Source organism: Cryptomeria japonica, chromosome 8 (genome assembly GCF_030272615.1).
Source record: "Cryptomeria japonica chromosome 8, Sugi_1.0, whole genome shotgun sequence".
Classification (NCBI taxonomy): Eukaryota; Viridiplantae; Streptophyta; class Pinopsida; order Cupressales; family Cupressaceae; genus Cryptomeria; species Cryptomeria japonica.
This window is the reverse complement of record NC_081412.1, coordinates 508,550,775-508,570,473: the sequence shown is the minus strand read 5'-3', so window position 1 is coordinate 508,570,473 and position 19,699 is coordinate 508,550,775. Positions and strand designations below refer to the sequence as shown.

The 19,699-nt window shown below is 31.7% G+C and overlaps 2 protein-coding genes across 2 annotated transcripts; both read right to left on the bottom strand.

Annotated features, from left to right (window-relative positions):
• Positions 1–434: 434 nt before the first annotated feature.
• On the bottom strand, positions 435–1,607 carry LOC131057222 (2-oxoglutarate-dependent dioxygenase DAO-like). The gene is made up of 3 exons (XM_057991408.2): positions 1,204–1,607; positions 782–1,109; positions 435–686 (listed from the first exon to the last, which is right to left on the bottom strand). Exons 1-3 carry the CDS (start codon positions 1,605–1,607, stop codon positions 435–437), a joined length of 984 nt encoding a protein of 327 aa, XP_057847391.2.
• Positions 1,608–18,367: 16,760 nt separating this feature from the next.
• Positions 18,368–19,034, bottom strand: LOC131057212 (2-oxoglutarate-dependent dioxygenase DAO-like). Its single transcript, XM_057991398.2, has 2 exons — positions 18,714–19,034; positions 18,368–18,619 (listed from the first exon to the last, which is right to left on the bottom strand). The coding sequence occupies exons 1-2, from the start codon at positions 19,032–19,034 to the stop codon at positions 18,368–18,370; spliced, it is 573 nt and encodes a 190-aa protein (XP_057847381.2).
• Between the last annotated feature and the right edge of the window lie 665 nt (positions 19,035–19,699).

The following is a 19,699-nucleotide window of genomic DNA, read 5'->3' as shown; positions in this document are numbered from 1 at the left end:
AATTTTTCTCTCAATCTAAATTTATCATTTATGAAATTGTGAATCTAAACCCCTTCTTTATTTTGTTTACTTACATGCTTCGACATCTTGGAACTCAAAATTTATGAAATTGTATACACAAAATCCTAGAAACCATTTTCAAATTTAAAACCAAGATAACAATTTTTTTTTTAATACAAGGAAGAGTTCAACACATTTAATCCTATTTAAGTTTTCGATTGATCAAATCTTAAATTATCAAATAAAGAACCGATATTTCATAATTGATACACATGCACAGATTTGCAATTTAGTTTTATCCAGAAAACAGGGATGTCACGTTTTCCAGCACCTGATACTGAAATGGTACTGAACGTGCAAGATTCTAAGATCACACCTATCATTTCTGAACAGCCAAGCTAAACTAACACAACACCGCCCGAACGCTCTATTTTTTATATGCCGGCGAATCGTTCGAGAGCTGTAGCTTTTTCTTTGTCTTCTGTATTCGTTCTTATTTCACGTCTGAATTGGGAGAATATGAAAGGCTTGTAACGCCTTGGATTGTCCTTGTCCACAAGTTCCTCAGGCGCCCAGATTTCTGTCTCCATTGGAAATGAATTAAAAAAGGCAATCGACATTCGATCTATCCACCCTTTACAAACAACGCGATGATCTGCGCTGTGGTGTCTGCCATTACTCCACGCCTGTACTCATATTCACCATTCATCCTTAATATTTTTTTGCCTTGCAGGAATAATAAGCATCTTTAATGATATTTCGTGTGGAGAAAATTTCATACCTTGAGAGAGTCCCCCAGATTGATAACAAATGAATGAGAGAGAGGTTTGACGTTGAACCACTTGCCCTCCTTGGATCGAATCTCAAGGCCTCCCACATCATCTTGGTAAAGTATTGTGACGCACCCGGGATCTTTATGAGACATCATGGTCTCCTCCCCGATAATTTTTTGTTGCGACGAATAGCCATTTATCCGCATTCTTGATGTGCACTTTGCGATGTGAGAGTGATAGAAGGCCTCGGCATCCAACCCCAGGCTTGCCAGAATTATTTTTGTTATATTTTGGGCAAGATTTGAGACACGCAAACTGTACGTTACCATAGTCTCGCTGCGAAATAAATCATAAAGGGATTCAAATAATGAGAAATAGGCTAATAAGATAGCTTAAGAGGAAGGAATAGACTAAGACATCAATAACATACCAGTAACTTAGATTCCCTTCTGGCCATATCTTTGAGCATATTTGCTCTAAAGATTCTGATTTCGAAGGTTCGACAATATTGAATGTCTCATGGTTGGGACCTCGATAGTAACTATCGAATGGACTAGAAGTTGTAGCCCTGTCTTTAACGTCGTTTGGCATGGACAATAAATCTCGGTTAACATTCTGAACCTTATCCAGAAGCTCTACTGAAACTCCATGGTTGACAAGACGGAAATATCCCCATTCTGTGCAGGCCTCTCTTAGTCTGGCGAGGATGGGATAATCTTGAAGGTGGCTCAGTTCTTCACCATCCAAATCTTGTGGAAATTTTGAGAAGTCGATTACGGGAAGATCAACTTCAGATACAATGGCTTCAAGGGAACATTGCAGCGAGGAAGACATTATTTATATTGCTGCGATATCAGAACAGAAAAACCTCAAAGAGTTTTCTCACTCCGTATTCAAGTTTCCTTGTTTTAATGTATGTTCAGGTGTAGCTAGGACATATCGCTGTAAAAAATGGACGTCTCTACGACGGAATCATCCGATAAGCTAAAGAAACAAATTGCAGATATAGACGGAGCAGATATATCCAAAGTAATTGCTTAAAAATTGCAAGAACGACGAAAATGCATAGAACATTGCGAATTAGTCTTGGTTTGTCAGCTATATTGTAATAATCGACGAAATCATTGATTGTAGACAACTTTTCATACAAGTTAATAAATCGTTGAAATCGGCAACGATGTAACCATTTTCTTTGGTATTTACCACATGGCACTGTAATGTTGCGATGCATTTTAAAGCCTATTCTTAATTGAATTTAAATTTTTGTTTTTCATTAAAATAAGAGGGTTCCTTTTTGACACAATCAAATTTTATTAGAAATGAAAGTAGACTAACAAATATTAAAAAACAATCAAATTGTCTAAATCTAAACAATACTTGATCCACTCTTATGTTGCTTCACATCTAAAGGTTTTATGTGAGGATGGGAGACCAACTTAGGAAGATCTTTCTTCTTCTTTGTATATTGTAATATGGAGCGACAATCAAGTATGCAAGAAAATTCAAATTCAGAATTTTAAGATGCATTTGAATGGATATATTATTTATATAAAAGAAATTTCAAATGGATTGGCAAGGTGATTGATTCTCAAGTGATTAAGTGAACAAAGGGAAATGAATATGTGGAGCATCTCATCTGATGGAAAAGACGACCAACAAATAAAGCTTCTTGGATACAAGGTTTTGAATTATTTTGAGTATGGGATACCCATTATCAAATCACTTGAATGTTCATGATTTTTAGTTTCATGAAATATTTCACTTACCTAATGTATCTGGTGTAAGAGCATCTTGGTTCACAAGAAATCTTATGTCACCTATAAATATTTCAAATTTGTTTTTTATTTGGCTTTCCATTTTCGTTATGTTTCTTAATTGGTTTTAGTTTGCATTTGGAAAATTTGTACAACTCAAAATTTGGCTACATGATGAAGGAAATTGGATTATTTATAAAGAACTAGAAACTTGGTTTTAACACATTCTCAAGTTTGTGAACTTAAAAGTTCACTGATAGAGGAATTTTTCGATATAAGAGAATTTTTTTTAAGTATGTGAGTAATGGTATGGCAAATAACAAGAAAAGATAATTAAATGTGTGTTTATAGGTACAATAGGGTCCAATCTATGGGTTTAGGTGAAAATGGTTGCAAAAAATGATTGAGGAATGAGTCAAATTCAATAGAATAATAGGTTATCTATTGGTATGCAATTGTAATAATTCATTCTATGATATTAGGTCAAAAGTAATATTAAAATTTGAATGTCACATGACCTTAAAATGATTAAAAAAATATTGTGTTTATGTCTATTGTTTGTTCTACATACAAAATCATGGTATCACTCACACATGCACACACAATTTCAATAATAATAGATGATTTTTTTAGCAAAGGGGGTTAATTAATAGCATTATCCCCAAATTAATAGGTGATTTACTTTCAGAGGTGTGGACAATCTTATGCAATATTTTAATTAAAGCATGTATTTTGGAATATTATATTAAAATGATGAATTACAGGTTACAAGTTCAATTTTAGTCATGAAGTAAATGAATTGTTGAATACACTCACTATTTACCTATTACTATATCACATGGTTACACATTGACTTATCTTTTTTAAGTAAAAATATATATAGGACAACTAAAACATTTAAAATAATCACAAAAAAATGATGGGTTGATAAGCCTAAAAAAAATATTAATTATTCTAAATAATTTTTGTTGAGAAATTAAGTAAGACAACATGTTTTTCAAAATATACCAAAGTATCTTGAATAAACAAATTTCCTTAAGATAGGTTGTAGCATAGAATTAACAAACAAACTCTAATTTTTTTATTGGTATGTCTCATCATACAATATCAATTAAAAATAATATAAGTATAAATAAGTGTTTGTAATAGGAAAATATTCATAGATATTATGGTTTCGAAGTCTAGAAAACGAACTATTAATATACAGATTATCATATATTCAAATTTAAATTATGAAAAGAAATAAGAAAATTAATTAGAATAAATTTAAGTAAATAGAAATGTAATATAATGTTATATTCTAAATAATAATAATGCTATAATCATTATATAACACAAGGTTTTATATAAACAAATTCTTTCACAATATTAAAAAAAAATATAATTAATTGCTAATTATCTTAATATTTAACCTTAGTTTATCTAAGACTATTTAGATACCTGTCACCATCGAAATTCTTTAATTATTACAGTAAAATAAGTATAAAGCCAGTGACAACAATCACCTATAATAAGTTAAAAAAAGAATAGGCCGTAGACAACAATAGAAAAGACCAAGCTATAAAAGTTAAATATATTATGAAAAATAATAATAATGTGACTTTGTTGAGGAGTGTTGGTTTGGTTGATGGATATTTTATATTTATTTAAAAAGTGACTTTGTGCATAAATACACTGCGACAGGACAGGAATCCTAACGTGGCATACAGATAAATAATTGAGGAACACGACTAAAAAATACTACTAATTAATGAACTAGTGCGGTCGACAGCTAGGAAAACATTTTAATTTATTTTATTTTCGCTACATTCAATCATAAAAGTTAATGTGTCGAGCTAACAAATCATTTTCCTTTATGACATCAAGTTTGTCAACTTAAAAGTTGAATGATAGAGGAGTTTTTCGACATAAGAGAAAATTTATGAAGTATGCGAGTAATGGTATGGTAAACAACAAGAAAAGATAACCAAATGTGTGTTTAGAGGTACAATAGGATCAAATTTATTATATGAAAATAGGTCAAAAGTAATATGAAAATTTGAATATCATTAAAATTTGAATATCACACCACCTTAAAATGATTACCGAAATCTTATGTTTATGTCTATTGTTTGTTCTACATACAAAATTATGGTATCACTCACACACACACACACACAATTTGAATACTAATAGATGATTTTTTTTAGCAAAGAGGGTTCATTAATAACATTCTCCCAAAATTAATAGGTGATTTACTCTGGGAGGTGTGGACGAACTTATGCAATAATTTTTTTTTTTATTGATAATAGGTCGAGGTTGGAAATGAAATGAGATGGAGAAAACAAAGCTTATTTGGTGACCCCTGTCATACCTGGATAATGCCTCAAAAATCTTGTTAGTCTTTATGTAAATCTTTTTGTAAACTAACCAAGCTAAGCTGGACAAATTATTTTAGTAGAATTATTTTGAACAATAACCTGCCACATGCTTTTGAAATTTGGTTGCATTATACCAACATAATAATGTGTCTACCATTTTTTAGATAACATAATAGTCAGAAAATAAGACTGTGATTCATAACAGTTCCTAGCTCTATATCATAGATCATATAATATAAAGGATTCAAAACTCAGTCCTTCATACCCATTTAACCTACCTACCTATTGTCAATTTGTAATTTTAGAACAATAAACAATCAACTAGCCATCACACTATACAATGGACAAACAAAACTTGTGAGAAGTATATATCATCTAACTTCAACATAAAGCTATTCTGCAATCCGACTATCTTATTCAATATTTTAATTAAAGCATGTGTTTTGAAATCTTAAATTAAAATGACGAATTATAGTTTAAGAATACAATTTTAGTCATGAACTAAATGAATTGTTGAATACACTCACTATTTACATATTACTATATAACATGGTTACACACTTTGACTTATCTTTTTTAAGTAAAAAGATATATAGGATAGCTAAAACATTTATAATTTAATAAATTTTTAAAATAATCACAAAAAATGATGGGTTGATAAGCCTATTTTTTTAAAAATAATTCTAAACAGTTTGTTGAGAAATTAAGTAAGACAACATGTTTATTAAAACATATCAAAGTATCTTGAATAAACAAATTTCTTGCAAGACAGTTGGTAGCATAGAATTAACAAACAAACTCTAATTTTTTTTATTGGAAATGTCTCATCATACAGTATCAATTAAAAAGAATATAAGTATAAATAACTATTTGTAATAGGAAAATATTCATAGATATTATGATTTGGAAGTCTAGAAAATCAACTATTGATATACGAATTATTATATGTTCAAATTTTTATTATGAAAAAAATAAGAAAACTAATTATAAAAAATTCAAGTAAATAGAAGTGTGATATAATTTTATATTCTCTACAAAGAAATAATGTTAAAGTCATAATCTAACACAAGATTTTACATAAAATTTTTTTTTAACAATATTTAAAAAATATATTTAATTACTGATTATCTTAATCATTCACAATATATTGATATATGCATCATTTATATTTAACCTTAATTTATCTAAGACTATTTAGATACCTACCGGTCATCATCAAAATTCTTTAATTATTACAATAAAATAAGTATAAAACCATTGACAACAATCACCTATAATAAGTAAAAAAAAGAATAGGGCATAGACCAAAATAGTAGAGACCAAGCTATAAAAGTTAAATATATTATTAAAATTAATAATAATGTGACTTTGTGGAGGAGTGTCGGTTTGGTTTATCGATATTTTATATTTATTTAGAAAGTGTCTTTGTGCATAAATACACTGCGGCAGGACAAGAATCCTGACGTGGCATCCGGATAAATAATCGACGAACACCACTAAAAAATACTACTAGTTAATAGAGAGTCGCCTACGTTGATAACAAAGGAAGAAGATATGGGCTTCACATTTAACAATCAAATTTGATGTCATAAAGGAAAACAATTTGTGAAATCGACACATTAATTATTATGATTGACCAAATAAAAATGAATTAAAATGTTTTCCTGGTTGTCGATCGTGTTAGTTCATTAACTAGTACTGTATTTTTTTGGATTCGATTGCATATATTTTTTCATCAACATTTCGAATCACACTCCGTGATTCATCATTTGATCCTTGTTAACATAAATATAAATATATTTTTATGGGTGCACTTGTAGACATGAACGAACCGCATATTCCGCAGCGCAGAGCACTAGGTAGTTTTCAAAGGGTGGACGGATCGGCTGTCTATCGCTTGGTTTGTACACTTTCCTTATGATAAAGAAATATGGGCTCCAGCAGAGTTAGTTGACGACAATCATCCACGATATTACACACCATAAAGGAATAAATTTTGTGAATTTGATTGACACTTTCGCTGCCATACCCATGGTTTGATAATTGGAATTTTCAATAAAATAATATGATATGTATATTTCGTTGATACCATCTAATAAACTAAATATGGTGGCTTGTGTTTCTAGTCTAGTTGTAGTTAATATTTATTCTTAATTGTTGAATAATTTGATAGATAAGAAAGGTCATATGGGCAATACATCTTATTCCAATATAGAGATAGAGGTTATTCGATGCAAATTTAATATTTTTAAGTAAAATACATTAAGATCTATTCATAATTGTAATCCACATGTCTTTTAGAATTCAAATATTATTTCACATATTTAATGGAAGGATAACATCGAGTAAACTCATCTAGCTGGAACAACATCTAATAAAATCAAATTTATTTTTCCCTAAAATGACCCTAGGGATATCTTATGATGCCACCAAGAAATCAGGGGTTGGTCACAATGTAGGGACATTTCTAGATTGTAGACATGACAACAACATCTCAGAGGACAAGTTGGAGCACTAGACTAAAGACAAACAAGAAATCCTCTAAGTTTGTTGTACATTGTAAGAACTTTGTCCAAGGAATTATAGAAAGCCGATGGGAGGAAGAGAATGGTACCTCAACTCACCTTGCAACCTATAGATTCTTGAGAATTTGTTCACTCATTTGCTCCCTTTTACTCCCATGTTTGCAAATCTAGCATATTCTATTATAGCTTTATTTTTGTTGTGTAGGGCAAGGAGAGCATTTTCTATGGGAAAGCTCTTATATATTTTTTTTCATTTTTGGAATCTTTCTAAAGACTTATTTCTTTCTTTTTCTTTTTCTTCTTGTTAGAAGCAATACAACATATTAGATAAAATCTATAAGTGACTTGAATTCGAAGCTATAGATTTGCATAAATTTTGCATTTTGTTCATGGTATGTCCCTCTTTATTTTATGTTTCCATTTCCTAGACTTCTATGAATTCCATCTCTTCTATCCAAGGTGATACAAGGCTCACCTCAACACAAAATCTTACACATATCCCAAAATCTCCTTCTATTTTATCATCCATTATCACAAAGGTTTTGATTTTACTATCGATTTCTATCAAGGCATACAATTGTATTCACTAGGTGTTTACAACCATAAGCGAATTTATTCACACGTTTTGCAATCCAATATTAATTTGGATACAATTCTAGTGATGAGTTTGATGATTTTATCCATCCTCTATTCCTTTGGCTTGAGACAATTATGATGAGTGACAACTTGTATTTAGTGCATAAACCTCACTCCACCACTTTGAAATTTTTTATATGTATACAAAATTAGTTGTACAGGAAATTGATCGGTTAATAGAAGATTGATGGTAACTCTCTAGCAATTCAAGAAATGAGAGAAACTTATATAATGATGTAGGAAAGAGAATGCTTAACACTAAATAGTATTTACAAGACTCAAATTAAACAAAACAAATTTGGATAAGCATATAATATGTTAGCATGGATTAAAAAGACAAAGAAAATAAATCCTACTATCATTTAAAACATATACATTGTCTATTGAATACAAGAATAAAATATTTCATAGATGTATTAATACACGAAATGGGTGCATTTATTCCACAAAATAAGTTTACCAATAAAATAACTCATAATAAGTTAAAATGAATACACCTCAAATTAAATGGATGCACCAAGGATTGAATAGGACTTCTAATGAAGGAAAAGTAAGTATTGTTTTGTAGAAAACAATTAGGAGTTCTAAAAGCCTACAAATAAACATTAACATAATCTATAACCTTAAGAGTTCGATATAGCATAGCCCTATAACAGGTTCCAAAATCAATTCTACTCCATGTTGCCACTACCTATGATTGAGCTAATTAATGTGAAGAACAAAAGAAATCCTACATGAAAAATATTATTCAACAAAGACGTTCACCCCATGTAGATCTTAGTTTATGTTATTATCTTAGGATCCAATTTATCCATATATCATGTTAGGACATGATTTGTCTATTGAATAATTAAATTTATTTTAGGATTGAGCAAAGAGTTAAATATTATTTTTCTCAAGAAGTTATAGAAATCTTCACATTCCTAGCTTCTATTTAATAACATGAAAGAAGTCATCTTTAATCAATCTCTTCATCATTTCTATAATTGATTTCATTAGTTTTAAATACATTATATTTTTGACATATGATCAAAGTACTTATTTTAATCTTTTATACAACATATGACATAAGAATCATCCCTTCCTCATCATCCCTCAACTTCAGCTCTAAACATGAAACATAGCTCAAACACATCTATTTTTCCTTAGATTTTTTACCATGTAATTGATTGTACTATCAACATATATAATCACCTAGCAAATCTAGTAATGTCACAAATGTTACAATTAATTTTTTTTGCCAGTAAATAACATAGCCTGAGTAATTGTATTATGCAAAATTTAGCACAGAAGTATAAAGCAGACATGGTCTAGGAAAACATTTAGCTAAATTTAGCACCAAGTAATTCTTAAAGGCAATTAACTAAAAGGTTGATAAGACTCATATCCCAAAAACTTCTCAATAGATTCTACATACATCATAAGAACTAAAATAAAATTATCAAAGTAGTTTATAAGTTTAAAACTAAAAATATCATTTGCCCAATTCCAATCAAAGGCAGGAGCTTAGATTGGAGGATGGACAACCTCAACTCCGAGCACTCCCCCTACCTCACAGTCGGCCCCTACCTCTGCCACCGCCTCTTCCTTCACCATTCCACCCTTGGCCATTAGCCACTTGTGTTGCACCTCAGTCAACCTCGCTTGTAGGTGGACCATCATGCTCCAATTATGGTTCAAAAAATTCATTCATTATGGAAAAATCTCTAAATTCATCCTCTCTATCTTGGTTTTTAGGTTCATCCCCCAAAAAATTCCATTTTAGGTTCCTGTATGCCATTGTTGCAAAGGCCCTATGCCGCATAAGATTCGGGCCTTTGAAGTCAAGGAGGAAGGGTAACAATTAATGGTTTCTTCGAGCACAGAAAAAAGAATCAGATTCCTAGGCCGTGATAGCCCAATCTCATGTAGAGCATGTTGAAGAATTGAATCCAAGCCTACAAACAATTCTTCATCGAACAAATGGTAGGCTAGAGCCATTACCTCCATTTTGGGAACATGGTTATCTAGCAATGAAGCCACAAATCTTGAAGAGATACAACATTATCCCTTGGGTATTCCTTCCTTTGCAGGTGATTGTGATACAAGATTAATTTAACTACCAAAATGACCATCAATTATGTGCTATGGAGAAGCCTTTTTAGCCTTTGATTAGGAATTTAAGAGACTTGATGGGTCAAGCAAGCAAGGGAAGCTGGAGTGTCCACTCCGAAGCAAGATGTAGGGTCTGGGAATGCCCTTACTATAAAACCAAAATGATCAACCATGATTATAGTGAGATGGAGGAAAATATTCTCACTCATAGGGAAATAGTAGTCGAGATTAAAGGAGTGTAGTTTGAGGAAGAATGAATAGCAAGATAAAGCCCAGATTCAAAATAACACCATGATAAGGAAAACTTTCATTAATAACTGTACCCAACATTCTCTCTCCTTCCTACCATCTTTTATGAGTTTCCTTTATTAACTAGGCTTGGGAGAAAAGGCAACACTTATTCTTTTTTCCAAGATTCGGTTTTTAGAAGAAGACCCCATAATCATGCCATGTCGCCAGTTCAAGCTCCTCAATCTTTTAAAAGATGCATCCTTTCAATCTTTCAAGAATATTTACTAGATTATGATGACCTCATCAAACCTCCTTGGAACATACCACTACCAAACTATTTAATGATTTCTACCAAAGTAACCACCCAAATGATCTAGTTTCCTTCATTTTAACTAAACATCTTCCAAAATTTATCAGATGTCTCATCATTTGGCTGGAACTATTAATTTAAGAAAACACCAAGTTGGCTAAAAGTAACTTCAGACTCCATCTTAGTTGCTCCAACTAAACCTTTGTGTTGGCAGGTAGGTGGCTTATTAATGATATCTTTCTATTATTACAGACTTTAACTAGTCACTTTGTTTACAATTTAAATTTGAAATTCTCATTTATTTTTAATTTTGAAAAGGACACCACAAACCAAAGGTAGGATTGATGGCCAAAATAAATGCCTATCATATAATATTTTGACATATACTTTGAAACCAAGAAAGTATTCATACCAAATGGTTCATGTTGCGAAGGCACAATAAAGAGAAAGATTAACTGTTGTCACTAGAGATGCTATCCGATTAAATCTTTGAAGTTATTGAATGTTTAAATATTCATCCCAACAAATGAGAACAATCCCATCTGATGCTTCCTTGGATATAGCATATGCTTCTATATTAGCTTCCTTGTAGATCACACCTGCAATCGCTTCCCTGTTGACGCAGACTACTCACATTCCTGATTATCAAAATTCCCGTGGGAACTCTGAGAGGGGGTACTATTAGTTGCTACCACTCTGCCACATCCTCTAGCTTGACCTCTACAATGACCTCTTCCATGTGCTCTTAGCATCCTACTAGACAACACAACGACACGAATGAGATAGGCTAACGATAAAAGTTATGCACACACTACAAGAAACACACAGCAAACGAACCCTAGAACACTGAGAGAACCCAATGTTTGAACATGGGCTCTGATATCAAGTGTCATGCCTCGCCATGAGGCCCAAAGGACACAATATCCAAGAACAAGAAAATGCGAGAACTTTTTTTTTGAAATCAATTAATATAACATAAACAAATGCCAAAATAAGTTAAACCAAATACATAATGAATCAATTAACAGATGTACACAAGGCCCCATAACGATGCTACACAAGGTTATACATCATTTCATATAATTACAAGGAACTGATATAAATTACATTACAAAAAGGTACATGGATACAAGATTCTCATCACAATGCTTGAGAATTACATTGACAAAATGACAAATCCACATTATACAAATCAACAAATTCCCATGTGGGGAAGTATACATGAATTTGGTACAAAACAATATTCTTTGAATCTTCTCCTAGCCACCACGAACAAGAAGCTGAAAGGGCCAAACTCAATGGGTACGAAAAGTACTCCACCCAACCATGTGGCACCAATAAGGTCCACCCCCCGTGCTAGGAGGTATCTATCAGACCCTCTAGGCAGAAGAAAGACATACCAGGGTACCAACATGACTCACCAAGGAACCAACATATCAATACTATCAAGGAATCAATTAAACTTAACAAGCAAGATGCTCACAAGAGAACATCACAGAAGACACATAAATAACAAATAAATAGCAGAGAACACTTAGATAACAACTTAACATCAGAGACTCAATCACTTTCACAAGAAGGGCAACAAGCATGAGGAAATCTACCACTTCTGAAAACTCAACAACACACGGAAGGACAAAGATGAGGGTTACCACTAGGTTGCAGGGGAAGAGAGTCATCACTAGGATGTCATGGATTACCCTCGTAGATCTTCACTAGGTCGCGGCCCCCATCCTTGGTTACCTTGGTGACCTCTCCTGACCCTCGGTCCTGATACATTCACTAGTGGACCACACCAACCTTTCGAGGAGACAAGGTTGGTGGAAACCATTCCATGCCCTTATCCATTTACCCTCAATCCTGTACGAGCGTTTGTGGATAAGGAGGCATCATAGAAGAATCTTATTTAGTGTGATCAAACTAGCCACCCAAGTTCATTAATTAGGTTATCATTTGATTACAAAAATTCTATTGGGTTACCCTGGTGACCACTTTGGGTCCCAGACCCCAATAGAAGCCACTCCCTGTACCTGCACCTATGATTCAAAATAATCTCAAGGCCATGATATCCAAGACACAAAGTGACAAGACTCCAACCTTAGCAAGACTTAACCCACTTGCTAGAAAATGATAAGTATCTAGATGGTTCAAGGCAATAGGGATAGGGTATCACGCAAAACACCAATCTCTCAACACACCAAGGCAAGGAGAAATCACACGCAAGGAGGACTCAATGGTGCCTTAACCTATAGACTCGACATAATTGAGCACCCCTCAGTGATAGACCAGTGCAAGGCAATACCATGTTAATACAAAACTAAGCATTAAGATTACAATTATACATCAACACTATAGAGATCAATTAACATCTATACCATTATGAACTCAAATTCAAAATTAACTATCCATTATTTCAATTTTCCAAACAACATTATAGAGTCTATTTTCATAATCCAAATTTAACTTTAATTAATCTTTAACCAAGTTCAATTCATTAACTATTTCTTTAATTCTAATATAATGCATTTGAATGATAAGACAATCAATTCATTTTCATCTAATAACAGAAACGTCGTATATTAATACCATTTTGAAAACATGATTTTACTACATATCAAATGTCAAAAGAGATTCAAAATTTCAAACATGATATATATATATACAAAATTAAATTATACCATGTCATGATTTAATATTTATTTATCTATAAACCAAATTACACCTTAACACGACATATATAAACCAATTTGTACTTATCATGAATATATATATATATATATATAAACCAAAGCATACCATCGAAAAATGAAACCATAAAAAGAAGCATCGAAATTTAATTACAATGTCTGCGGGTTAATTCAAGAGCACGGGAAGGGAAGTCGTGGGGTTGTGGGTACCCCCACCTCACGGTAATGGGGAGGGATTCCCCACAGACATAGGTCTCCCCATGACTGTGGTAGTGAGCCCACCCACTGCGTGAGTGGCTCCCCAAAAATACATTGCAACCGCAGTATGCAGGAAGAACAACACCTTGACACAGACCAACGATATTCGCAAGCATTTCATAAATTGCAGATAAATAAAAAATAACATATATATATAGTTACAAAACAATACATTTACATGGATAAAATAATCCAATCTTCTCCAAAAACAAATAAAAATCGATTTCACAGAGATCTAACCCCCTGTTCCCATGCAGCTGCTTAAGTGTATTATCTGCTTAAATTTAAGCAGCTGATGTGTCCCCATGCAAATTTTTATTTAGGGGAATTGGATAATTGGAATCTCTCCCTATTTTAGTGGAGCAGCTACTGCTTAGAAATTAAAAATAAGCTTTGAAAAAAAGGGGGGGCTAAAAATAAGCAGCAACTGCTTATTGAGAAAAATGATATGTGGCTCCACAAATTTCTTTCCCTCCTTTTTATTTGCCTCCAATATTTTCTCCTAAATTTACTCCAAAAGTATTACATACATTTTTTCATCTAAAACTAAAATTTAAGGTAATTGGTTCAAAGATGAGTAAAATTAAATATCCATGGGGCCACCAGCTATATAAATTGCTCCTAAAGTTATTGAGTAGTGGCTGCTAACAAAAACAAGCTTAGCAGCCGCATGGGGACCTGCCCTAAGAGGCAAACATATTGAATCATTCGAATATCAAATTTCAAAACCAAACTACAAAAAAAAAAAATTTGTGATCCAAGAAATATAAAATTCGATTAGCCAACCCCCAATTACAAGATAAATCCATTACATTGCACGTTTTCAATAAAAGAGAAATTGTAAATTTTATTCGATTTAAACAAAATAATAGCATGCAAGAGAAGAAAATATCAAATCCTTACCTTATTCGATATTAAGGAACGGAGAAGAAGACTGAAAATTTCCAAGGGATGCATGGCACAATCCAAAATCTAAGAGCTTCAACAAGCTTCGACCCAAACTTCCAAAACAAATCCCCCAAATTTTTTTTGAAAACCCCAAGACCAAGAGAAAAAATGAAAAATACAAAGCAAGAGCATTCAGGCAACCACTAGCTTTTTTCAAAATGTAACTACTGACATGCAGATTCCTCCATTAATTAAAAATATTAATTATTTTATTTATTAGTTTGTAACTCCCACTCACATGCAAATATTCTAATTTAATATTAATTCTTTTCTTTAAAAATTAATTTGAAATAAAAAATTAAAAAAAATTGTAATTTAATAATATATTACTAGTGTAATGAAAATACTAAATTGAAAAGTTTATAATTTATTATTCAATTAATCCTTCCAATTTATAAAATAATCTAGGCCCTCAAGTTACTAAATGAATAAATCAAATGAAGAAAATATAAATAATAATAATTAATTGATCTTGAAACAGACAAATATTATTTTTGAATTAATTAAATAATTTAAATCTTAATTTTCCACCAATTTCCAAATTTTTTTAATTAATTAATTAACCACATCCCAAATAAGATGAGGGGCTAAAATAATAATTATTTCTCAATATTACTAACTATAAGCAAGAGCAACAATTATACGACAATTCAAAACACAGAGTACTAATATAAGGTAATAACTGACAAGACTTGACCAAAAACAGACTAGGGTGCCCGATGGGGGTTTGACTGATATATGCTTGTCCACTTTACCATTGGGTTAGAGAGCACACTTAGACCTGAAAATTCAGGTGGAGTCGATGTTCGGTACATGCAGTTGCATAAACAAACCATCGAGAATATATATATATATATATATATATATATATATATATATATATATATATATCTATATATATATATATATGAACCACAAAATAACATACCATGAGTAGGGAATAGAAGCGAGGTAGCATGCCCATAGAGAGAAATGCGATGCTTTTCCCTCTCACCCAAGCACATCAAACATGGAAACAGTGCACATCAAATTAGTATACATCGATAAATATTAAGAACTCATAGATAGACTAATGAAATATCATGTATGAATAACATCTAATAATCACATCATAAATTTCATCATATGTTTGCATCGAAGACAATACTATACAAACACTAAACACAACCACATAACAACATTAGAGATGAATGATCAAAGAAGATGTAAATCTACGAACATCAAGATAAAATTCTAACCATCCACATAACATGAAACATTATAGTCATATAGAAATCTAGGAAGCATAGACATGCAGCACACACCAAGACCAAAATCAACCAACACCAGAATAAGGTTTGAACCACATGGAACACAAATCACAAAGTCTACCAAACCAAAAGAGGGAGGGGCACTACAATATATTCAATTGTTTTATCATTATACAAAATATACGATCTTAGATGCATTGAATAAATTATTTTTACAATATATCAATTTTATTGGTTATCTCTTGTGTGGAAGGTTATTTTGGTTATAGATAATTGTTGGCTCCTCTGGATTTCATTATCAAATATTGCATGCTATCAAAGCTATATATATGAAATTTCCTTCCAATTTTTTAAATAGATTTCAATCTAAGTATTTTACTCCTTTACCATATTTTTGAAAGAATCAATTATAATATGTAACCTAACATGACCTTCTAACAAGGATGCAACCCTACATCCTTGCATCTTTTATCATTATTTTTAATTTGAACTTAATCAAATGTATTTTTAATGAACAAGGTTTATTAGATGACCAGTTTTTATACAAGTCAATTTCTTTCTTATTTACATTATTTTACTTTAAACAATAAATTTTGGTGTCTCATTTGAAAAAATTAATATAAATTTCATGATTATAATCAATCCAATTTTTTATCCTTTTTTATATACAATTATTTCTATCATTATATATATTGTATCATCTTGTTTCCATTTAATCAATTGTTTGATAACATAACATTCCCTCAATTGATAACATAACATTCCCTTGCTTCTCTATCTTGTGAATTTTTTTTTTATTATAGATGATATTTTGGATCATGTGGAGTTCACTATCTAGTGTAGCATATGGGATATACTCAAACCATCAGATTAAAATGATAATATCTTCAAGGCCTTCCATTTCATAAAATAACCACTCAATAATCTATATGAGATTTTTCATATATATTATATTTTTTCCCTCAACAAAATAAGAGAATAGAATTATTAATTATCTCATTTTCAGATGTAAGGCTACTTATTAGTATTAAGGAACTAAAACACTAGTAAATTTTTTTAAGAAGAGAAAATATATAAATGAGAGAAAATAGAGAGAAAACATTTTATATTGAAGTGTATAAGATTTTAGTGAATTTTACACCGTTGAAAGGGTTCTTATACATAATCATGTTAATGGTCATATGAGTATTCATGACCCCTATTTTCAAGGTACAAAGCTAATTATGGTGTTAGACCAACTCAATCCAAGATTTAAAAATAAAAGTATAAATTTTATGCATATGACATACATAAAACTACAATATTCCCAGATCATTTTGTTCATCTCTTAGAGTCACATATCACACACTATAATATTGTACCGAGTGTTAATTACATATAATTACTCATCTTTTTTATATCATAAATTTTCATGATCGATTCTAATTACACAAAAAATTCTTATCAATAAATTTAATATCACTAACTCTTACACTAGATCATTTCATGACCTGTTACATTTTTTTCAAGTTTAAAGATCTCATTATCATTCTAACTTATCACTGTTATCTATTTAGATATCTATCTATTTTCCTTCAAACTATTAAAAAAATAATCAATCTGATCAATATGATTTGATAAAAGCATAGCGCAGTAGGAAAGATTCCTTCACTATCATAGAAAGATTTAACATTATTTATAAAACTGAAAACACCTCACTTTGATATTGTAGATACATAAAATGTTTTATTGTAGCAATTCCTAACAATTCGTTGCCATTATCATAAAGTCTCTTCATCTCAAGTTTCAATCTATACATTTATTCCCTTTTTATTTCATTTCTTTGTCAAATCTAATAAGATACATATTTCTAAACAAAGCCCATTTATCTATGTTTTGTCATCATTATCTTAATAAATTGTTAAGGTTCAATATTTTTAAAGTAGTTGTGTAAATTCATTCTTATTTGAAATGTTTAGACACACAACTAGAGAATGAAAGGTTTAGATTCATAATTGTAAAATATTTATATATCTAACTATTAGAATGATGTAGCTTTCGTATACCAATTTTATATATTACTATTTTCTCTATATAATTATAAAAAATTAGAAATTTATCTCTAATTTTTAAAGAAAATCTGAACTTATCATTTATGAAATTGTTGTTCTAATCCCCCTTCTTTATTTGCTTCACTTACATGCTTCGTGATCGAACTCAAAATTTAAGAAATTGTATAGACAAAATCTTAGAAACCATTTTCAAATTTAAAACCAAGATAACAAATTTTTTTAATAAAAGAAGATATCAACACATTTAATCCTACTTATGTTTTCGATTGATCAAATCTAAAATTATCATATAAAGAACCGATATTTCATAATTTATACTTTGATACACATGCACAGATTTGCAATTTAGTTTTATCCAGAAAACAGCGATGTTACGTTTTCCAGCACCTGATACTGAAATGGTACTGAACGTGCACGATTCTAAGATCATACCTATCATTTCTGAACAGCCAAGCTAAACTAACACAACACCACCCGAAAGATCTATTTTTTACATGCCGGCGAATCGTTCGAGAGCTGTAGCTTTTTCTCTGTCATCTGTATTCGTTCTTATTTCACGTCTGAATTGGGAGAATATGAAAGCCTTGTAACGCCTTGGATTGTCCTTGTCCACAAGTTCCTCAGGCGCCCAGATTTCTGTCTCCATTGGAAATGAATTAAAAAAGGCAATAGACATTCGATCTATCCACCCTTTACAAACAACACGATGATCTGCGCTGTGGTATCTGCCATTAGTCCACGCCTGTACTCATATTCACCATTCATGCTTAATATTTTTTGTCTTGCAGGAATAATAAACATCTTTAATGATATTTCGTGTGGAGAAAATTTCATACCTTGAGAGAGTCCCCCAGATTGATAACAAATGAATGAGAGAGAGGTTTGACGTTGAACCACTTGCCATCCTTGGATCGAATCTCAAGGCCTCCCACATCATCTTGGTAAAGTATTGTGAGGCACCCGGTATCTGCATGAGATCTCAGAGTCTCCTCCCCGATATTTTTTTGTTGCGATGAATACCTATTTATCCGCATTCTTGATGTGCACTTTGCGAAGTGAGAGTGGTAGAACGCCTTGGCATCCAACCCCAGGCTTGCCAGGATTATTTTTGTGATATTTTGGGCAAGATTTGAGAGACGCAAACTGTAAGTTACCATAGTCTCGCTGCGAAATAAATCATAAAGGAATTCAAATAATAAGAAATAGGCTAATGAGATAGTTTAAGAGGAAGGAATAGACTAGGACATCAATAACATACCAGTAACTTAGATTCCCTTCTGGCCATATCTTTGAGCACATTTGCTCCAAAGATTCTGGTTTCGAGGGTTCGACAAAATTGAATGTCTCATGGTTGGGACCTCAATAGTAACTATCCAATGGACTAGAAGTTGTGGCTCTGTCTTTAAATTCGTTTGGCATGGAAAATAAATCTCGGTTAACATTCTGAACCTTATCCAGAAGCTCTACTGAAATTCCATGGTTCACAAGACGGAAAAATCCCCATTCTGTGCAGGCCTCTCTTAGTCTGGCGAGCATGGGAAAATCTTGAGGGTGGCTCAGTTCTTCACCATCCAAGTCTTGTGGAAATTTTGAGAAGTCGATTACGGGAAGATCAACTTGAGATACAATGTCTCCAAGGGAAAATTGCAGCGAGGAAGACATTATTTATATTGCTGTTATATCAGAACAGAAGAATCTCAAAGAGTTTTCTCACTCCATATTCAAGTGACGAACGCAATGAGGTATTGGAATAAATGGATTAAAATACAGGTCCGAGATAACGTAAGGGAGTAGATGTGTTTTAGGATGAGCGAGAGCCCAT